The following is a 21,686-nucleotide window of genomic DNA, read 5'->3' on the forward strand; positions in this document are numbered from 1 at the left end:
AAGAGATCAGGACCTTCAAACGACAGCCCCTTGTTGTTGCTAAACCAGTAGCTTCTGGGGTGACTCGAGGCTTTGGTATTTGAATTCTAAACAAGCTCCCTCAGGATTCTGCTGTGGCTGCCCCAGTGCCCACTTCTAGGACCCACTGTCTGGCACTGGTCGTTATCATCTTCTGTCACCCATCACTACCAGGCCCCAGGTGCAATTCTTCCCTCTCCCTCCCACCCCCCCTCCTTCCTAAACAAGAACTGCACCCGCCCCACAGAGGCCTCCAATCCACAGCCCAGGTAGTGTTCACGAACTCCTCTCCACTGCAGTCCCCAGACAGCTGCCTCAGAGCCTTTAAATTGCACATGTTAGAAGGAGAGACCTCAAGAAGACTTCATTTTGCAACAACACACGGGCGGTCAGCACACTGAGTCTCCCTGGAGCCCCAGAAGTGAAAGGAAACGCTTGTTGTCCCACCAGGAGTGGTTGCTTAGGGACTTGCTTCTCAGCTTTTCAAAAATAAATAAAGTTATTGTGGGTTTGCTTTTATTGTAAAAATAGCACAGAAAATAGAGTTAAGCCAAAAGAAGGAAATAAAAATCTTCCATGAGCCTAGTCCTCTGAGAAGACCATGGTTAATAGTTCAGTGTATTCCCAACCTTTCCTCAGGCATCCACTTGTATATAATTTTTACAAAAGTTGAATTGCACCATTGTGAAATATTTTCTCTTAATAGATTATAAACCGTTTTTTGCTATGGAATAAACTTCTCCAACATCACTTCAGTGGCTGCATGGTATTCCATTGCATGGATAAGCCATAATTTTTTAATTTTTATTTATTTATTTATTTTTTGCGATACGCTGGCCTCTCACTGTTGTGGCCTCTCCCGTTGCGGAGCACAGGCTCCAGACGCGCAGGCTCAGCGGCCATGGCTCACGGGCCCAGCCGCTCCGCGGCATGTGGGATCTTCCCGGACCGGGGCACGAACCCGTGTCCCCTGCATCAGCAGGCGGACTCTCAATCACTGCGCCAACAGGGAAGCCCTAATGTATGTTTTTTTGTGTTTTTTTTTGTTTTTTTAAGTTTGTTTATTTATTTTTGGCTGCGTTGGGTCTTCGTTGCTGTGCGTGGGCTTTCTCTGCGGGCCTCTCATTGTGGTGGCCTCTCCTGTGGCAGAGCATGGGCTCTAGGTGCAAGGGATTCAGTAGTTGTGGCACACGGGCTTAGTTGCTCCGCAGCCTGTGGGATCCTCCCGGACCAGGGCTCTAACCCGTGTCCCCTGCATTGGCAGGCAGATTCTTAACCACTGCGCCACCAGGGAAGTGATAAGCCATAATTTCACCACTTCCCTGTGGCTTGATATTTAGAGTATTTCCAGTTTTTCTATACTATTCTAAACAACACTGGAATAAATAGCCATAAAGTTAAGTCTTTGCAACATCCTTGATGATTTATTCCCTTAGAATAAATTCCTAGGAGCCAGAAGGTCACAGGTGCTTTTGAATTACCCAGAAGAACAGTTTGAGGGGCTGAGAGCCTCGTGCAAGGGCCCTGACACTTGGGACCTCCCTGTGGCTCCCCGACCATCACATCACCAGTTTAGCCATTCACCTTTGCCGCTGTAAAATAGGAACAATGGGCAGAATCAGAATGTCAGAGGGGAAAGACCCTTCCCCTGGGTTTACAGGTGGGAAGGCAGAGGTTTGCTGAGAAGCAAACGGAAGCCAGGTTGGGAAGCAAGGCCGGAAGCTCCCCATCCCGTGCTCATTACACTCTATCCGAATGTGTTTCTCACGCACTCAGCTTGGAGTGCACTGGTCCCGCCGTGCAGGCAGGCACTGACCATTGGTGACCCACTGCCCTGACCGCTCCGTCTTCCCAGCACAGCATAATCACTGAGCCTTCATCCTAGTCCTGACCCTGCAGTAAGGGCTTTACAACTATTATCTAATTTTCATTCCTCCAGCAACCCTCTGAGGAAGGCAATATTGCCCTGGATTTATAAACAAGGGAGGAAATTGAGCCAGGAATTCATGGACTCAGGTTCACGTCCAGGCCTGTCTGACCCCAGAGCCTAATGCACCTCCCACTCTGGGCCCAGCAGCCTTGGCAGGTTTATCCGCCAAGATTCACAGTGCCCTTTGACCCTTCCTTGCAGGTGTTCCGAATAAAGGCCATCAAGCTGGGAGAGAAACTCCTGCCGGCCTTCGATACCCCCACAGGAATCCCAAAAGGCGTGGTGAACTTCAAAAGGTAGGATGCCGTCTGGTTTCCCACTTGTGGCTTCGGCTGCATCTGCGTGGAAATTGAGACACAGGGTGGGATGATGCCGCCACAGGAATCATGGGGGTCAGTGGCACAGTGACACCTAGCCTCAGCCAGGGGCTCTCCTGAGCTGGCTTTGGTCACTAAACCTGGTTCTCGGGTTTAGGCCACGCAAGACCTGATCTTTCTGGCATGGAGATGGGGCCGCCGTTCCTCTGTGATCATCTCGTAACACTGCCATGACTCACAGCCCCGCTGCTGTGCCCCAGCTGCCCTCCCTTCCCAGCTGGGATCCCGGGCTGGGAGGCACATCACACCTCCCACCACGAGCAGGAACCCAAAGCTGCTGGGGAGTCAGGACCCTGGGCAGAGGGACCCTGGTTTGCTGACCCCTCAGCCCCCATCAGGGCTGGGTCTCAGGAGCCCAGAGGGGCTGTCAGAACCCAGAGGGGCTTCTGGGAGCATCAGGCCCATGGAGGCTCAGACTCCGAGGAGGAAAGACCCTGGCCGAGGTCACATAAGCCAGTAACGGACCATCCAGACATGAGCCCAGGACTTCCAACTCCATTTTCAATAATATTTATTATGATTCCTTCCTATAAAAATAAATCCTCATTGCAAAAAAAATGTGGATTATACCAGAAGTGTTGGATAAGACCCAGAAAATCACCTGTGCCTCCACTAATCAAGAAACCACTGGTATGTTTCTTTCTACCGACTGTTTTAAAACATTGGTTTTTATTGGCCACTTGCATCGTTTCCCCTCCTGATAGGTTGCGTAATTCGGCGTGTGAACTAGAGTCTTTCTGGACATTCACCAAGTCACAGAGCCAGAGCAGAAGGGACCCGGGGTGACACAGCTAGAGCAGGTGGGGCCAGGGCCACAGCTCCGTCCCACTCCAAAGCCCCCAGGGACTTACCTGCCCCGCTGCTTCCCTCTGTGAGGGTGGGAGCCAGATGTGGCACTGAGACCCAGAGGGGAAAGGATGGGCTCAAAGTCAGGGGAATAGTGGCCAGCCAGCTTTAGGATCCACTGAGGAGCATGAATCTTGTTCCTGGAGACCCCAGTGCACCCCACTGTCTTGCCTCCCCTCGCTCTCTTCCTCCCCTGGGCTGCCATTTCTCACCATTTCCCTAGCTATCAGAGCTCAGCTCAGATGCCACCTTCTCCAGAAGCCAAAGGTGTCCTTGCCTCTCCTGGCCTCCAGGCACTTTTTCTGCCTCCTGTGGCCCTTGTCACACTCAGTCTTCATGTTCCCCCACCGGCCCCGGAGCTTCCTGAGGGCAGGACCCATGTCCCCGTCTTTCTTTGTTCATTCCTTCAACAAATGTTCACGTGAGGCCGTGTGTGCAGCATGAGAGACCGGCTCTGATGACTGCTGACCTTACCATTTACTGAGCGATCCCTCTGCGCCTGGCATTATGCTAAGGGTTTCGCTCAACGCCTCAGAACACACTCCTCACATCAGGCCTTTAGGGTGGGTACTTATATGGTGCCCATTGCCCAAGGTCTTCTAGCTCACAGGCAGTGGGGCCAAGTTTTAACCCATTTTGTTAGAGATCAAAAGCTCTGCTCCCAGCACCCACCTGGCCCTCCCTCAGGCAGGAACCCTGCCACCCTCGCGATGCATGGAGCAGACCTGGAGACCTGGTAGAAAGCATGTGCCGGTCCCCAGGCACCCAGGGAGCCCTCTGGGGCCATTCTTGAGACCATCCTACAACCTGAGCCTGGGGGGAGGGCTGTAATATGTCCATCACACTGGACTTTCTGTTCCATCTCCTGAAGCGATTTCTTATCTCAGGGATCTCAGTCCAACAGGGGAGCAGAGGCAGGGGCCCTGGGCTCGGGTCGAGTGCCCAAGGCCCCCTTTCTTCCTGGGGAGGTCACACCCTCTAGGGCCTTGCAAAGAAGGGAGGACTCGGCCTGCTCAGCATCTTCACCTTCTTCATCTTTACCTCCGTGGTCAGAAAGGATTCCTGGGGTGTGATGTCACTTAAATCTCACTGCAGGCCAGGGAGGGGCCCTCAGGGCCCATCCAACCCCCATCTCGGTGCCAGGGTTGATTCCTCAGACCCTGACACTTTGATCCCTGCTCAGATTCCTTTCCCACCAACACTGATCTTGGAGAAACACAGCCAGACGTCTTGGAGCCAAGACACAAACACCCCCTCTTTCTGGATCCCTGTCCCGGGTCCAGCTTCTCAGGCCTCACTGCCTGGGGTCTGGGATAAAACCTTAGCTCAGGCACCCCTCCCTCCTCCATGCGGGGCACCCCCTGATTCCAAGCAAGCCCCACAAGCTGCAGCCCTGGTCGCCTGCCTTACCCGTGTCCTGTAGAGCCCAGACCTGATCCCCCGCAGATCCTGGCATTTCTGATTAAGAAAGCGCATTTATTTTTAGGCTGTTTGCATGCTCCAGTGCTGTATATATACGTATGTGTATGCATATTTCCTGGCAACACCTCCCTCTCATTTTCTGGGTAAGAGAGTCTATTGCTAAAAATGCCTCCCCATTCCACCAGGGAAAACGTCAGGGATGTATACAGCCCGCATGGCGCTGAGTGTTCCCTTTGGAGAGGGCCTGCTGGTGGGAGCTGGGTCCACACTGCTGCCCCTGCTCAGAGCAGGGCTGGCTGTGAGCAGCTCGGACCTGGGCCCTAGTAGGAGGGGCAGTAACTAGGCCCTGTCCCCAAACTGCCCGGTGAGGAGGACCCTGAAGGGAGGTGGTCTCCAAGTGAGTGTGACCACTCCCCCTCCCTGGTGGCAGGCCTGGGAGGCAGAGGCAGGGGCAACCATGACCTGTGACCTGCAGGACCACTGAACTCTGGGAGAGGGGAGGTGGCCAGTCCAAGGGCCTCTGCAGCTGAATCAATCTCACTGGCTCTCTCACACACCCAGCCTCACACACACCTATGCACCCAACTGCCACTCACCCAAATCATGAGGACTCAGATATGCAGGCTCACCTTTGTCACACGCACTCTCCCACCTCTATATATGTGCACAGATTCACACACAAAGATGCGTTTACATGTGCACGTTTCTGCTACACACTTACATACACATCGTAATAATTGTGCATGTTTTTGAATGTTCACCGTGTCCCAGGCACAATGACGTGGGTTCTCTCTTTTCAGCACACAACAACCACTTGGACCCCATTTTAACAGTGAAGAAACAGACTCAGAGAGGTGAGGTAACTTACCCAGGTGACACAGCAGCAAAGCAAAGTCAGAATTAGAATCGTGGTCTGTCTGGCTCCAGAGTTAACAATTTCACCATACACATGTGTGCACACACAGGCACACACATGTAGAAGCTTCCACCAGGCTGGGGAGGGGCATTGTGGAGCAGCCCCTCCCACCAGGGGAGAGTCCACTTGGAGACTTAAAAGGCAAAGATGAGAGCAGAGGGCAGAGCTTCCATCAGCCCATTGCCTCATGAGGCTGATCAGAAGACCTCCTGGTCTCTGGATGCTGCCCAGAACAGATGCATTTGGGGCACAAAGTACCTAGGATTTGGATTTGAGATCAGCTCTACCAGCACTGTCACTTACTGTGTGACCTTGGAAAAGTGTCTTCCCCTCTCTGAGTCTGAGTATCCTAACCTATGAAATAAGAATCTTGGTATCTACCTCTGAAGTTGGATGTGAAGGTAAAATAAGATACCGCTGCTGCCTGGCACATATTAGGAACTTAACTCTAACAAACAACACATAATTTAGATTGTGTAATTACATAATGTTAACAATGACAGTCATCTCGTGCATAATTTATACCTCACAATGGCTCTATGAGGTGTGGGTACTGTCATTTAACAGATGAGGAGACTGGGGTCTAGAGAATTCACTGACCCTTCACTGACCCGCCTGAGGTCTCCTAAGCTGGGAACTGGGGGAGCCAGCATTTGAAGCCAGGCAGGAGAGAAGAAGGTGCCTGGCCTACCGCCCGCCTCTGCCCAGGGCGGCTCAACCACAGGAGGCCCACTTGGGAGGGTGAGCATTGAGAGGGAGGGGAGAGGAGGGAGAGGCTCCTGTGGGGGAAAATGAGAGCAAAAGATGGCTGGTGGCTGGGGGGCGGTTTGGTGGCTGCGGGGGGGGTTACCTTGAATTTCTCTGCGAGGGCGGGAAGCATCCATTATTCAGGAAGCCCTCTGTGGGTACCTGCAGCTCCCACTGAGATCACAGGCTGGAGAGAGAGGTCTCTTGGCGTGGGGGGAAGAGGGACAGAGAAGGGTCAGCTTCCCCTTCCCTCGAGGTGGATATGGGGCCGTCTGGGGGACCCCTTAGGGAAGTGCCCTCTGAGGTTTGAATCCTGCCTCCACCACCTACCAGCTCTGAGCTTCTGAAGGCAACTCACTTCCCTTTCTGAGCCTATTTCCTCAGGGTTTAATGATGCTTTGCCTTGTGGGCTTTAAATGAGGTCATGATGCAAACGCCTGCCCCCAGTGCCTGCATCTGGAAGCTGTTTTATTTACCATCTAGGAGCCAAGTTTCCCCTCCCCACCTGCCCCCAAGTCAGGAACATACCCAAGGAAGCAGGGATGTTTACTGAGATCACCTGCTCCAGAAGATCCTAAAACTCAATTGCATCTGTTTCTGGAAGCTGGAAGAGTTTCCTGACTTTCCTGAAACCACATCAGAGAGGAGAAGAGCAGCCTTAGGGGAGCCCCAGCCCACCCCAGATAAAGCGGTGCCCCTCAGCTGGCAAACTGTGACCTCCCAGACCCACGCCTGCCTTCCTAGGTCCTGTCCCTGGGAGCCAGAGGGATGACAGAGGCCAGTTCCCAGGGAGCCAGAGCTACCACAGCAAGGAAGCAGAGGGGCTTCCAGAGGCCCCGGCAGAGCCAGCCCCCCAGCCTGCCACACACTGACCGCACCTTGGAGGCCCTACAGAGAGGGGGCACTCACTCCACCCCGCTCTGTGCCCACTCACTGTCCCCCACAACCTCCCTGCAGAGGGAGGTTGACCCTTGTCTCCCTGGTTGTCCTAAATGTCCCACAGGAAAGAGCATCACGATACACATGAGGACTCAGATCAGGGAGAGGAAGCAGCTTACCCAAGGCCACCCCCATTCTGCATCTTCCTCTTCTCTCTCAATCCCCGCAAAGCCCTAGGAGCGGAGATGGGGACGCATTATCCTTACTCAGTCTGACGGATGCAGAAACTAAGGTACACGGGAAGAAATGGTTTGCCCAAGACCTCGCTGCTAACAGACTTGAACCTGTGCCTCCTGGCTTCAGGTCCCAGGGAGATTTTAAGTGACAGCTCCTGGAAAGGCAGCGTCCTGGCCTCTTATCATGTAATGAGACGACAGGCCAGCAGCTGCACAGTGACTGGGACAAGCTCTGGCGTCAGAGCAGCCTTGGGTCCCCACTGTTCCATTTACTGTGTGATCTCGGGCAGTGATTTCACTGTCCTGTGCCTTGTTTTCCTCATCTGTGAAAGGGGCAGATGGGAGGGTTACTCGAGGCCCTGCCCCTGCACTCTTCCTCCTTGAAAGCACCCAGTACTTTCAAGGAAAGGGAGGAAGCGGTTAGTTGACAGCCTTCTCCGGCGGGGTCGCAGGGTCATGCTTGTGATCCATCTAAGGTGTCCGTGAGACATGTACACGCTCAGCGAGTGAGGAGACCTTTGCTCCGAGAGCCCCTGCTGCTTTCGTCCCTAACCTCGGACTTCCCAGGGTCCAGCAGCCCCAGGTGTGTGGTCTTAGCAGGGCCACCCAGCCTTCAGGTGTGGGTTCCACGAAGTTCCAGGCGGGGGCCATTGTGTGTCCATGAGCAGCACTGGCTGAGAGGGGAGGGAGGGGGCCAGATGGGATCCCTGCTCTCTTCATCTGCCCCCTTCGGACCCCAGCCATGCACCGTTTACCCTCCACAAACAGCAACAATGATTATGAGCCATTGACAAGTGGATAGAAATAGAGTGTTCTGTGTGTGTGTGTGTGGGGGGGGTCTTTGTGGCCCCTGACGGCATTATTGGTATCACCTGTAAATTTAACATCATGTGTGTGCCAGGTCTTGGCCACCAAGGCAGCTCTGCTAATATTCTTCTGGAGCCTACAGGTCTTGCAGAAGCTGCTTGACCATAGAAACAAAGCATATTACCTGTCAGACAGGCCTGGGTGATCTTCGGCAAGTTTCTCACCAACCTCGGTGTCCTCATCAGCTAAATGGGGCTATGAATAGCACCGACCCCCAGGGAGGGTTAACTGGGATTGCATGGCGAAGCTCCTAGTCCAGTGCCTGGCACATAGTAGGTGCTCCCCAACGGACAGAGGAGCCAGCCCTGCTGGCAGAGGGTGACCGAGGCCACTTCTGTCTTTCAGCGGCTCCAACAGGAGCTGGGGCTGGGCCGTGGCAGGGAGCAGCAGCATCCTGGCGGAGTTTGGATCCCTGCACTTGGAGTTCTTACACCTCACCCAGCTCTCTGGCAACCAGGTCTTCGCAGAAAAGGCAAGTCTTCTCCCCTGCTCCCTCTTCTCCACATGGAGAGCGAAGGGTGGGCACTCAGCCCGTGACAGGGAAATGGACCACGGGCCAGCTGGAGGGTGTGTGGGGAGCCCGACGGCCTCCAGCCACTGCCAGCATAGCAGATAGTTGCCTAATCGTAACCGATGCCAGGCGCCAGGGAAGGTGAGTGCAGGGAGTCAGCAGCATTCTACAGAGGGCACGGCAGAAACATAGCTGCCAGCGAGAAGGTTTTCTCTGGTACATGTGCGCTCGCTGGCAACCACACATGTGTGAAATCTGGAGAAAGTGCAACAACGGAAATCCAGGCACCAGTTTGCGTTGGCAGGAATTGGCCACCCGGCACAAAAGTCCCCTTTCCAGAGACATTTAACTTCTTTGTGTGAGATCTGCCTGCCTTTCCCCTTCCAGATGCCCATCTAGCTCATGCTGTCAGCAGGCTGGCAAAGCAATTTCACTCCACAGCAGAGGCTCACGTCTGTTCCTTCTCATCGTTACCAGGCTGGCGAAGGCCACAGGGGGTTCAGAGCGCTAGCACCCAGGCCTTCGTCCATCCTGACACCTGCCCATCCCTGCCCCCCTGTGAAGCCCTCCAGAAGGAGCAGTTCCTCAATGTCACAGCCCTTGGCAGTCCTACTGTCTGGAAGTGTCTCCGTAGGTCTAACCCTCAACCCAAGGAAGAGAAGTGGACACACGCCACCCTCAGATGGTGCTTGTCCCTTCCTGAGTCCTGCCCCTATAGGGAGATGAAGCCCTGCCCTCCAGGAAGAAGGAGACCCCCACTCCCAAAGCCTTCTCTTCCCCCCAAATGTTAGTCTCTTGGAATGCCAAGGGAGCTGGGAGGTCACAGAGTCACACCTCTACCCAGTGGCTCTCAGTCTTTTGTCAGCCAACCAGCCCCAAAGCATCATCTAGCATGCTGGTGAAGAAGCAGATTTCTGAGTGTCGCCCCAGGCCCAGGAGTCTGCATTTTAAATAAGCACCCATGTGCTTTTTGATGCCAGGTTTAGGACCACTGCTTGCTCAGTGTGGGAATCCACCCGAGCTTTCTTGAGAAGCTCAAAGAAGAGCTTTCAACCCCTTGATTGCTTCCTCTGCACTGGGGCTCACTACCAGCCTCAAACAGCCCCTCATGTTGTCAGACCTCCCTTCAGAAGCTTTTCCTTATATTGAGAGGACTCTGCCTCCCTGGGATACCCCACCTCAAGAGCTCATGGAATAAATTCAATCCCACTTCCGATGGGTCTTCTCCTCTGGTCTTTTTTCCTGCCTCCAGGCCCTCCCTGCCCCCAGCCTCCCTATTTCCACTGCTCTTGAGCCAGACCCCTCTAGGAACACCACGGCCGGCTCAGAGCGGAGTGAGTCGAGCAGCTTGCTCTAGTTCCTGCTAGTCTGGAGATACCACTGCCTGAGCACCTACGATGTGCTGGGTACCGTATAGTAGCTCTGGTTTTCCCACCAACCCTATGAGGTGTGTCTTCTGTCATCCCCATTCTACAGAGGAGGAAACTGAGACTCAGAGAGGTTAAATCACTTGTCCTGGGTCATCCAGCTGGTAAGTGATAAAGCCGAGACTCAAACCCAGGACTTTCTGGCTCTGAAACCCATGCTCTTCAAGACCAGATCAGTTCAGCAGGCTTCCGGATTTTTCTCAAGTGTCCATCCACCTCATTGTCTCTCTGTGTCTCTTTACATTTACATTCTCCAGCTACTTTCATTCGCCAGTCATGCCTCCCACAGAGGCGATTATTGGCAGTCAACAAATTGGCCCAAATTCTAGAAGCGCCCGCACCCTCCGGGGGGGCTAATTTAGCCCGTTTCACTGCTCACCACCAGGACAGTCGAGAATAGCTCAGGTACAAGCACACTCCTGTCCCCCATAATGGGCTCTGTTAACATAAATGGATATGAGATCTGATGTGGCAAAGCAAAGTGCCTTCCCCCGGAAAGAAAGGTCTGACAGCTAAAAAGGCTGCTTTCCCTGCTCCTTACCTTGTAGATAAATCTGCGAGCATGCTACAGCTCCATCCCCGAGGGCCCTTCTGTCCTGCAGAGTCTGTACTGGGAGGATTTCGTGTACCGCCAGACAGCAGACCCTGATGGATCAAGCCTTCCTGAATCCCGCATGGTGCCCTTTGTAGCCCAAATGGTTGCAGATCCAGCCTCCTGATCCAGCGGGTGTGGCCTCTGCTACTCGTTTGCTGCGTGGTCCCTGCCCTGATCCATGTTGGAGCCGGGGCTGCTCCCTGTGGTCACAGAGGCCTGACTCACGTCCTGGCTCTGCCACTTACAAATCCCATGACCATGGGCAAGTGACTGACGCTCTCTCTGAGATCTGGCTTTCTCGTCTGTTAGACTGAGATAATAATACCGTATAGGTTGTTATGAGGGTTGCAGGTAATGTATCTAATGGGTCTGGCTCACAGCAACTGAGAAACGTTGACAGCGTTGTAGCGTTGTAGCTGTTGTTACTAAAACCCCGAGATGCCTATTAGGGCACAGGGATGTTGAGGGGCGCAGGCCTCCCCTCTGGAACGGTTCCCACAGTATCTGATAACATAACATGTTACCAAGCTGAACCGTGTGAAATTGCCAATATAACCGTTTCTGACCTGTTAAACAGACAGTTCTGTCGAGCACTTACAAATGAGCTACCGTCACTTATACAAACGCCCTCCTAAAAAGACCCGTCCCCAAAATCCACACGCAATGAGGAAGGGGGGAGGTGGGGGAGGGGAAACTGGCAGGGCCCCGGGCAGAGCAGTCAGCGCAGAGGTGGAGGGTCAGGCCCCACTGTGGCCGCACCCCGCTCTGGAACACAGGGGCAGGACCGACTCACACCTCCGGGTTGGAGCCGGCTGCTAGTTACGCAGCTCTGCCTTCCTGCCTCGTCGGAATGGTTTCCTCTCTGGACCCGAACCAGCTGCCTCCATGCTCGGTGGGCTGGGACTCGGCTGGCTTCTTGGAGAAAATGAAGACGTGCCTGGTGTCCATCTCTTGGCAGGTCAGGAACATCCGAAAGGTCCTTAGGGATATTGACAAGCCCTTCGGCCTCTACCCCAACTTCCTCAGCCCGGTGAGCGGGAACTGGATGCAACGTGAGTACAGGGGCGCCGCTGCCCCTCCTCCAGCGGATTCCTGCCCAGCTTCCCCGCCTGGCTGGGCGAGGCACCCGGCCGAGTGAGGAGCGATGCACTTATTGGAGCCACGTACCAGCAAGGCATTGGCTCGGAGCTCCTGGATACCACCCTCCTGCCACCCTCCTCCACCCTCGGGGCATCGTGGGGAGTGTTCATTTCTGTTGCCATTGCCATTGTGACGGATGTGATGGCTGCTGGCTAGTGAGGCCCTGCCCTGTGCATCCCCCGCATGCTAGCTGTCTCCAGCCTCCATCTCTTACAGTGCCCACCGAAGCCTCCTTCATCCTCCCCCAAACTTGCAGGGGTGCTCCCGTTAGAAGTTTACTCCAAAAGCGGCTCTAAGAAAGGCCATGCATCCTCTCCCAGCCCCTTTCATCTGGTTCCCTACCTCCAAGTTTAATTTCTTAAAAAATGTGTAAGCAGGGCTTCCCTGGTGGCGCAGTGGTTGAGAGTCCGCCTGCTGATGCAGGGGACGCAGGTTCGTGCCCCGGTCTGGGAGGATCCCACATGCCGCGGAGCGGCTGGGCCCGTGAGCCATGGCCGCTGGGCCTGTGCGTCTGGAGCCTGTACTCCCAACAGGAGAGGCCACAGCAGTGAGAGGCCCGCATACAGCAAAAAAAAAAAAAAAAAAAAAATTGTGTAAGCAGATCCTAACTGAACAGCAATATAAAAATCATGAGTTCATCACTGGTATCTTACACCTGTTAGAATTGGCCCTAGGATTTCCTGCTGTTTATGTTCAGAGGTTTTTTTTTTCAGCCAGACAGTTGTGGGTCACCTGTGGAGCCTCATTCACAGCCCCCAGCTCCACCCACTGAAACAATGGGATTTGAAGGTCTCTCAGGCAGGGGAGTGTTAAAGTCTTCCAGCTCCCGGGCCTGCACCCCTATCGAGAAGCACCGCTCTGCCTTGCCCTTCTGTCCAAGGCCTTGGTCGTGTGATCACAGTCAGCACAAATTGGGGGCAACAGGTTCCATGGGCCCTGCCTCTAGGGGCTTCCCAAGACTTGCCCAGAGCCCCTACCTCCACTGCCTCTACCCAAACAAGGACCCCTCTCCCTTTCCCTGCCTCCAGCCCCAATTGTTATGGCATTAGCAAGGGCTCAGCGACAAAGTAGACCTGAGTCTAATTACTGCATGCCTGCGGGGAATTCACTTCATCCCTTTGAGCTTTGGTTTCCTCTCCTGCAAAATGGGAGAAGAGCTGGAGATGTGTTCTTTGTGCACCGTGGAGGGGCGTGAGAGCAATGGTCAGAAGCTGCAGGAAACAGACTTCAGTTCATCTTCCAAAGATGACATGGGTTGTCCCAAATGGTCATAAGCGCCCATCACCAAAAGTATGCAAGCAGGGCCTGGAGGGCCAGCTGGCCAGCCGGCAGGGATACTGTGAGGAAACTGCAGAGGCCTGTCCTTCCATCCCAGAGCCTCCATGATCCACATCCAGGAGACCCAGAAAATTTGACCCGGGAATTTTCCTTGGGGATGACCTCACTCCCAAGGAGCCTCCTGCAAAAACCACTTATAGAAATGCAAAGTATTTTTAACCAAAACACACTGCCAAGTTCAAAAGTGCCGGGAGAAAATGAAGGTTTGAATTACAGATTATGGCCATGGGAAGAGACAGTTCAATAACCGTTAGTGCCTTTAATTGCAAGGCCTGACTGGGTAAACAGAGAAACTAAGCAGCTGCCCGCCTTAGCTGCTCCAGGACAATGCAGCAAAACCCATAAAAAGGAGAGGAGCCTGGCTTCCCAGCCTGAACAGCTACCTTGGCAAATTACAGGGGAGCCGCCCCCCTCTTCCCCTGCCCCGCTGAGAAGCATAATTTTCTTTTCAGGCTGCACCTGGGGTCGCAAGGCTGGGCAGAGTCAGTCACATATGGAAAATTGTCTCATATTAATAAAATATGAATCCAAGGCCTGCCAAATTTCAGAGGGAAGGTTATAAAGAAAGCCCTGATCATGGGGTGCCTGCTTTCCTCCTCCCCTGGCTTTGGCACCTGGGGTCATCCCAGGTTTTCTGTGGTTTTCTTGGGTGTTTTGGTCCATCTTTGTCTTTTTAGGTTTTTCTTCTTGTTTTTTGATGATTGTGTAATTTTCCAGCAAATGATAACATTCCCAACTTGCATAAGCTAAGTTCACATTATTTTCTCTCCTTGAATCCTCTGCGTAACCCATTGCAACCAGAGAAATTGCAGCTTAAAGAGACAAAGGGCTAATTAGGGCTGCATCCCAGTCCCAGACCTCTGCTCTTGCCTGCTCCCCACTCCTGCCTGAAGATGAGCTTCAGGGTAGCAGGGGAGGCTGAGACCCTCCTGCCGCTAGGACTTCACAGCCAGGATAGGTCCAGCAGGCTCCTGCTGGCACCAAGCACAGAAGAGACCAGTCCTAGCAGAGCCGCTGAGAGCTCGAAGAGCTGCCAGCCCTTTGGCTTGGCCCCTGGGGTGGCTTGTCCTCCTTGTCCACTGCCCGAATCCCACAGTTTCCTCAGTGGGAGGGAAGTAGCAAGTCCAGGTTCTCTCCCGTGGCTGTGAGAGTGTGAGCCGCCCGCCAGCTCCAGCCCAGCCACCTCCCCCAGCTTCATGCCACTTTCCCGCCGGCGATTCCTAGGCGTATAGGGTGGCTGCCTTCTGCTGCCAAGTGTGATGGGAGCGTTGCTGACACGATCAGGAAGCAGCAGAGCCCACCTCTGCTCACGCACACCAACTCTCCCTTCTACATTTTACAGATCAGGAGACAGGCCCAGGGGCGTCTGGCTTGCCCTGAGCTAATGGTGGATCCACGTCTCTAATTCCCACTCCTGCACTTCTCCCCACGTGCCCCTCAGTGCAGGGAAGACATCCCCCACCTGTGCACTGCAGCTGAGGCCCCGGGAGACTATACACATGTCCCCAAGAGGGTGTCCTATCTCAAATACCTGTGGAACTCCTGCTGACCTGGCTCCCCTCTCCCACGGACACCTGCCAGGTGAAGCCCTTGACCTTGTCCCCCCCACACACTCTGCAATCACATGGTGAAGTCCAGTCTCTTTGGCTTTGACGTTCAAGGCTCTTCTGAGCACAGCCCCCACATGCCTGCCTTTCTCTCATTCAGGACTTACTGGGCATCTGCAGTGTGCCACACAGGTATTGGGCGTAGATGCGAGTCATACAGGGCTCCTCCCCACACAGCCCACAGCCTAGCGGGGCAGGTAGACCCACAGACAGGTACCGGTGACACAGCGCTGGGAGCAGCCGAGGGCAAGGCTCGCACCTAGCGACGGTGGGACGGCTACACCAAGCACTTCCCGCAGGAGGGCGCCGGGCCAGAGGGTGCAGGTGCCTTATTTCCCTCACTCCTCACATCACCCTGCGGGGACCTCAGTGTTATGGGGACACGGAGGAAAGCCCTTCTGAGCTGAGGTGAAGCCGTGAGGGGGTGTCAGCCGCATGAGGTGGGGAAGGGTATTCCTGGCAGAGGGGTCATCACAAGTGACACAGAGTGGGCAGGGGGCTAGCAGTGTTTGGGGTGGCAGAGGAACCGTGAGAGGAGGTAAGCCCAGGAGACGAGCATGGAGGTGCCCGTGCCCCCAGCTGACTGCCGTGAGCAGGGGCCCCTTCTGTGCAGGCTGACCCGGTCTGACTTCCGGCCTCCCCACCCCTGCCTTGCACAGACCTCGCGCCCCGGCCGTGGACACGCCATCCACATGCCGGGCCTGGCACAGCCCCGCCCTCCCTCTGGGCTTGCCCAGCTGTGTCCTCCCCCTGGGAACAGGGGCAAGGGGGACGCTGTGCTGGTTCCGTCTTTTCAGGTAACAAAGTCCAGCTCACGCTGGCCGCCCCCACCCTCAACGCCTCCCTAAGCCTCAGGCTTTACCTGGTCTGTTCGAATTTTCACAAGTGCTCCTTCCTTTCCTGAAACCTTGCTGGGCCAGGGTTTGTTTACGGAGGGGGCTGGACGGGGCCCCTGTTTACTGTGGGGGCCTCCTGTCAGCCCCCTTTCCTGGTTCCCAGCTGTCTGACCCTCCGATTTTTTATCTGACCCTCCCTCTTCCCACTTGCCCTTTCTTTCTCTCTGAGTCTTTGTTTTCATTCTCTGGTTGACTGTGTAAAGCTGCAGAAAGTGAGAGCTCTTCCAGCTCGGCGGCTTTGGCCGAGCTATTTAGGCTCACTCAGTTTTCCCATCTGGGAAATGGGGTTCGTAGTGCTTACCTTACAGGGTTCTTGGGAAGATTGTTATAAATGATACAGTAAAGCTCCCGGCCCACGGTAGACCCTCGATAAAGGGTGGCTGTTGCTGTATTCTCTATTTCTTTCTCTCTCCCCCCACCCACTTTCCCTCCCCTCTCTTTTTCTAACCCCTCTTTCTCCAGAGGAGCTGAAAACCCTCTTCCCATTCCCCCCCACCCCACCTTCATCCACTCCCTTCCCTTCTTCACTGTCTTGCTGCTTAACAGGGAACCGCAGTTTCCTCCTTGTTTTATCTATTAAACGCCTTTATGTTTCCCTGTTGTTAATTGTGAGTGAAGCATTGCCGTGTCTTGCTTCTGTAATTAAGTGCTCCTCTGTCAGCCATCCCTCTCCTGGGGTAGCCCTGGGTGCAGACCCCCGCCCGCTCAGCCGCACCTGGAGTTCCTGCTCCACCAGGGCGGACGGAGGGGTCCTCAAACCCGGTTTTCCTTCCCTCTGCTCCTTTGAACCCCATTTAGCCCAATTTGCTAAATTTAAACTTGGCTTTCCCAGAACAGCTTTGTGCTCTGACCAACTAAATTAAGCCTCTCATTGCTCCTTTCCGTGGCCTTTTATGAGCCTGCCCAGCATTAATTACCATGTTTGTCACCAGGTAATAAAAATCTCTGAACTCCCTGCCACCAGATTATCTTTTTCAAGAAATGCAACTCATTTACGGTTAATAACCAGAGGCCCTGCCCCGTCCTCCGCCTGCAAAAGCAACACGATGACATGATTTATAGCAGCCGAAGGAGCCCCTGCATTTCCATGAGGGACGATGGTGCTCAAGCTGGCCCTGGTTCCCCCGGTCGCAGGCCGTGCCTTCCTCCCAGCCCCCATTCTGTTGGGGGCTCCGAGGCTGTGGATTAAATGCTCTCTCCCCACCGAGTCGCGGTGGCCTCAGCAGGTGGAGATAATGTTCCTGTCCTCTCTCCCCTCACAGACCATGTCTCGGTTGGAGGACTCGGGGACAGTTTTTACGAATATTTGATCAAATCCTGGCTGATGTCGGCCAAGACAGATATGGAGGCTAAAGATATGTACTACGAAGCCTTGGAGGTAAGACAGGCGCCTGATTCTTCATGGGTGGTCAGTCACTCGCCACCAGTTCCCACGCGGGTCCCTGAGAGCCGGGGGGCTTGCTCCCCACCCCACCCCTACAGTGAACTGGCCAGAGGGAGGACAAGACAGTCCCCTCCCCAGCCTGTTGCTTGACACTTCTCAAACACCTTGAAATTAGGGCCATGTGAGCATCCTCATTTCACAAATGCAAAACCCAAGCTCAAGGAGGTGAAGTCATTTGTCCGAGGTCTCACAGGAAGCAGCGGGCAGTCTGATTCAGAAACCACAGTGTCTGTGTTTCTGTTGATGTGTCAGAGCCCAGAACACAGCCAGACTAGGAGCCCCCAAGTGAGGCTGCCAAAGCAAGACCCTCGGCCATCTTCCTGTGGAACCAGAGGTGACATACTTAGCACATCCCGGCTGGGAGGGGCCTCCCTCAGTGGAGCATCCACTTCTCTTCCTTCTCTTTATGTGGATGGAAACCAAGGCCCAGAGAGGGGAAGGCACTTGCTCAAAGCCACACAGCGCAGAACTGGCAGAGCTGGAGCTAGAGCCAGGTCTCCAAAGCCAGCCTCCAGGTTCTCCCCACTGTCCCTCAGCTCTGCCGGTCTGTCCACAGGGCATGGAGTGAACAGGGTTGCTAAGCTCAGATGGATCCCTCCAAAGAGGCGGAGACTGTAGGACAGAGGGGGAGTCGGTTAGCCTGGGCTCTTGGGAAGGGGGTTAAGGAATCCCAGCAGCCCCATCGACAGATACCTTTGAGCCCAACTAAAGAAAAGGCACTGGGCAGGCTCCGGGCCTCAGTTTCCTCATCAAGTACGTTGAGCAGGCTGGATCTATTCTGCTGCCACCGTGGTCTAAGCTAACTGGATTCCTTGCTCCACCCCTCCCCACTCTAAGTCAGTTCTTCCGCAGCAGCCAGAATAGCTGTAAATGCATGTCCCTCCGCTCAGGACTCCCTTAATGCTCGGAATAAACCAGACTCCTCACCTTTGCCCACAGTCCCTGATCTGGGACTGCCGGTCACTCTGAGCTCTCTCCCCTTTGCCCTCTGAGCTCTCGTTCCCAACCTTCCTCAGATACACCAGACTCGTTCCCACCTCAGGGCTTTTGTACCTGCTGTTCCTTCTACCTGGAATATCATCCAGGTGGCTGGGTCCCGCTTATTGGTCAACTCAGATGCCCCTGAATTAGCCTTCCCCAGCTTCTCTTTCTCTCACATACCTGAGGCTTATTATTATTAGGCATCTTCACCTTTATCAGCATCTAAAATGATCACATGTGTGTATTTGTTTACTTGTTTATTGTCTATCTTCCTGAGCTGTCTAGAGCAAGGATCTTGTCTACTCATTCACTGTATACTTCACTCCCAAAACAGTGCTTGGTACCTGGGAGGCATACAGTCACTATTTTGTGAACAAATAAATGGATGAGGGGAAAGCAGGAAGGAAGGGAGGGAGGGAGGGAGGGAGAAGGGAAGGGAAGATGAGTGGGTGAGTGAACAGATGGATGATTGGATGGATGGGTGGGTGGGTGGAAGGATGGATGGGTAGGTGGATGTGGGTGGATAGGTGGGTAGATATGGGTAGATGGATGGGTGTGGGCAGCAGACTGGATGGAGGAATGATATCTAGCTACACTCTGATCACATGAATCCGGCCAGGAATGGTAGTCCTTAAAGGAAGCACATTGGAACAGGCCTCCAGAGCCATGGATCCTTTAAACTGTGGGCTCAGTGATGAGTTTTCCCTGCCCAGCTCCCTGACACCAAGACCTGAGTCATGAAGCAGGTCCCAGGATTCCAGTCCCAGCTCAGTCTGGCTCAGCCCCGTCCACTCCAGGCTTCTGAGCTGAGCTTCCGCTGCAGCCTGCAGCTCCTGTCAGGGATTAGCGGTCAGGTTCAGCGGTGGCCATGTGTGCTGCCTGGAGAGGCCCTTTCTGCCCTTTCTGCCTTCCTTGCAGAGTAAACATAAAGTTCACAAGCAGCCCAGTTCCCAGCCCTCAGGGAACACTGTAGTTGAGGGTTCAAGGGAAGAAATGGCCATAAATTATTTAAGTAAACGGGGAGTTTTGTAGAAGTACTCGATTGAACAGGCTAGAACTCAGCTTTGCTCCCACGTTTGATCTCCCCAGTGAAGAGCCTGAAGTGTCTCTGACCCTGGGTAAAGGCTGGGGCTCTGGCGAGTTTGGGGCTTTGAAGAATGTTCTGGTGGTTGTCCGCCTTGTTGCCATGTTAAAAATCACCTGGGGAGCTGTAAAACCCCAATGCCCAGGCTGCACCCCAACAAGGTGACATCAGAACCTCTGGGCTGGGGCCCAGGCAATAGCCTTGAAAGCTGCCCTGGGGGCTCCAGTATGTGGGTTAGACCAGTGTCCAGCTAGGGTGGGTGTGAGGGCTTCAGACAGATCAGCTGGACACACCCCGGGGTCACAGAGGAGGGGCAGCAAGAAGAACAGGGAGCTTCTGTCCCTGTGGCCTCCTCCAGGCAGGTGCGCTGGGTGCCTGGCCTTATTTAGCCCCTTCTTGCAGATGATGAAACTGAGGCTCAGAAAGGCCCAAGGTCACCCAGCAACATGGCAGAGCCAGGACACAAACACGGGTCTTGCTGACTCCAGATCCAGGGCCCCTGCCTCTACTCACCAGCTGCCGAATTGCAGGGGAGCCTGGCTGGCCTGAAGGCCCTCTCAGAAGTGCGCAGATGGGGTGCCCTCCAGGAGGCAGAGGAAGGAACCGTCAGTGCCAGGCGCTAAGCCAGCATCTTTGAGTAGCTTCATAACCATCCCAGGAATTATCATTCCCATTTTACAGTTGAGGAAAGGGAGTCTTCAGCAAAGGGAAGTAACTTGCCCAAAGTCACCCAACTCTCAAATTGCAGAACTGGGATTCAAACTCAGCTCTCTACTATGTCTCTTGCTATGATTTTAGCCTTTTTACCAGTCGGTGGCCCGACTGTGCTATCTTGTGTTTTGCTGAGGGTTTTAGAAAGCCTTGGGGTTTTTATTTTTTACCTTTGCATTTGCTTGTCTAAATTATATCCTCAAAGAGAGACTGGCCTATCATTTCCTCTTTACCACAACTACTTAGCTTGGGGTTAACCCCAAATAGAAATAACCAGTGGGAGACAGTCTTGAAGGTACAGATTTCCAGCTACAGTGTGAAGCTTCCTGGGATCTCCCCGGATGTCTGTGTCCTCTCCCCAGTGCTGGCAGTGATAACTGAACCAGGTTTCTGTGCCCGGGACTAGCCCTGCCACCCCTCCCGCACCAGCACCCTTAGCGACGCAGAGCAGCTACTGTGGGCCCAGCTCTGCCCAGGAGCCAGGGCCCGGCCCGGACGCGGCAGCCCTCCAGGCTGCCTCGGTGCTTCTCCCCACAGGGAGCAGGTGCCCTGGCGCGCCAGTCGCTTCATCAGAGCTTCCCCATCTGCTGCTCAGTGAGGGTCCTGCAGGCAGCCCACCGGCCTGGGCCTTACAGCAGAGGGCAAAGGACAAGACAGATCGAGGGACGAATGTTGTTTGAGCACCTCCCACCTGCCAGGCACTGGCTGGAGGATGGTAGTGGTGGCTTCTGCCGTCACCTGGCACTCAGAGTCCTGGGAGAAAGGCAGACGTTCCACAGAAATGTATACAAATAGGCGCACACACGTGGGAATAGCACCTCATAGAAAGATAACAGGGTAGTAGCGTAATGGGGCCACAGTGGTTTAGACTCTGGGGTATTTTCACCAAGGAAGAGGCATCCTGGAGGGGCCCAAACGCAGAGCTAGAGGTAGTAGAGCTGGAATGGGAGCTTGGGGGAGAAGCAAGGGTTGCCGCAAAGCACCTGAGGCAGGAAGAAAAGGTCTTCGTGGAGGTCACCAGCGCAGAGACCTTCTCTGGCCTCACTCCGCAAAGTAGGACCTCCTCTCCGAGCTTTTTTCTGCCTCGTCCCCTTAATTTGTTTCATTCAGAATGTTGATCACAAATGGGGATTCTCGGGTGTATTTGCTTTTGTTGGGACGTCTCTGTGCCCATGGGTGAGCTCCCTGAGTCCAGGTCCAGATCCATCTCCAGGGCTGTATTCCCTGCACGGAGCACAGTGCTGGCACCGAGAGGCGCTCAGGAAATGTTCACTGGGGGAGGGGGCACAGGAATGAAATGAGGCCTGCGGCATGGCTGGAGCGGGGACGGGGCGGGGGCAGGCTGGAGAGGAATCAGAATAGCCAGCACTTACTGAGGCCTCTCTGTGCGAAGAAATATATGCTAAGCTCTGCAGACGCAGCCCATTGAATCCTCACAACCCTGTGAAGTGGTTCATGCTCTCATCCCCATATTATACACGAGGAAATTGAGGCACAGAGAGAACATAGAACCTGCGCAATGTCACACAGCTCGGAACTGGTGGAGGTGGGGTTTGAAACAGAGTCTACACCTGGGAGCCGTGTCCGTGGCATCAGGTTAAACCTCAGGGTGTACATCAGGGAGTCTCAGAGGCCCTGCTGGACTTTCGTCTGAGGGCACTTGGAAACCATGAGAGGGCATTAAACAGGCCCAAGACGCAGTCAGGTCCACTAT

General features: G+C 54.3%; 1 protein-coding gene across 2 annotated transcripts in view; it reads left to right on the forward strand.

Annotated features, from left to right (window-relative positions):
• MAN1C1 (mannosidase alpha class 1C member 1) overlaps window positions 1-21,686 on the forward strand; it is a gene marked incomplete at its 5' end in the record, with an annotated part of 133,782 nt that overhangs the window by 105,216 nt on the left and 6,880 nt on the right. For both annotated transcript variants that reach the window (XM_082614854.1, XM_082614855.1), the window contains 4 exons: window positions 2,150-2,244; window positions 8,584-8,710; window positions 11,730-11,823; window positions 17,015-17,130. In XM_082614854.1, the coding sequence (XP_082470980.1) occupies window positions 2,150-2,244; window positions 8,584-8,710; window positions 11,730-11,823; window positions 17,015-17,130 (432 nt within the window). The remainder of the gene's footprint in view (window positions 1-2,149; window positions 2,245-8,583; window positions 8,711-11,729; window positions 11,824-17,014; window positions 17,131-21,686) is intronic.

Source organism: Mesoplodon mirus, assembly GCF_964341445.2.
Source record: "Mesoplodon mirus genome assembly, chromosome: 3".
NCBI lineage: Eukaryota > Metazoa > Chordata > Mammalia > Artiodactyla > Ziphiidae > Mesoplodon > Mesoplodon mirus.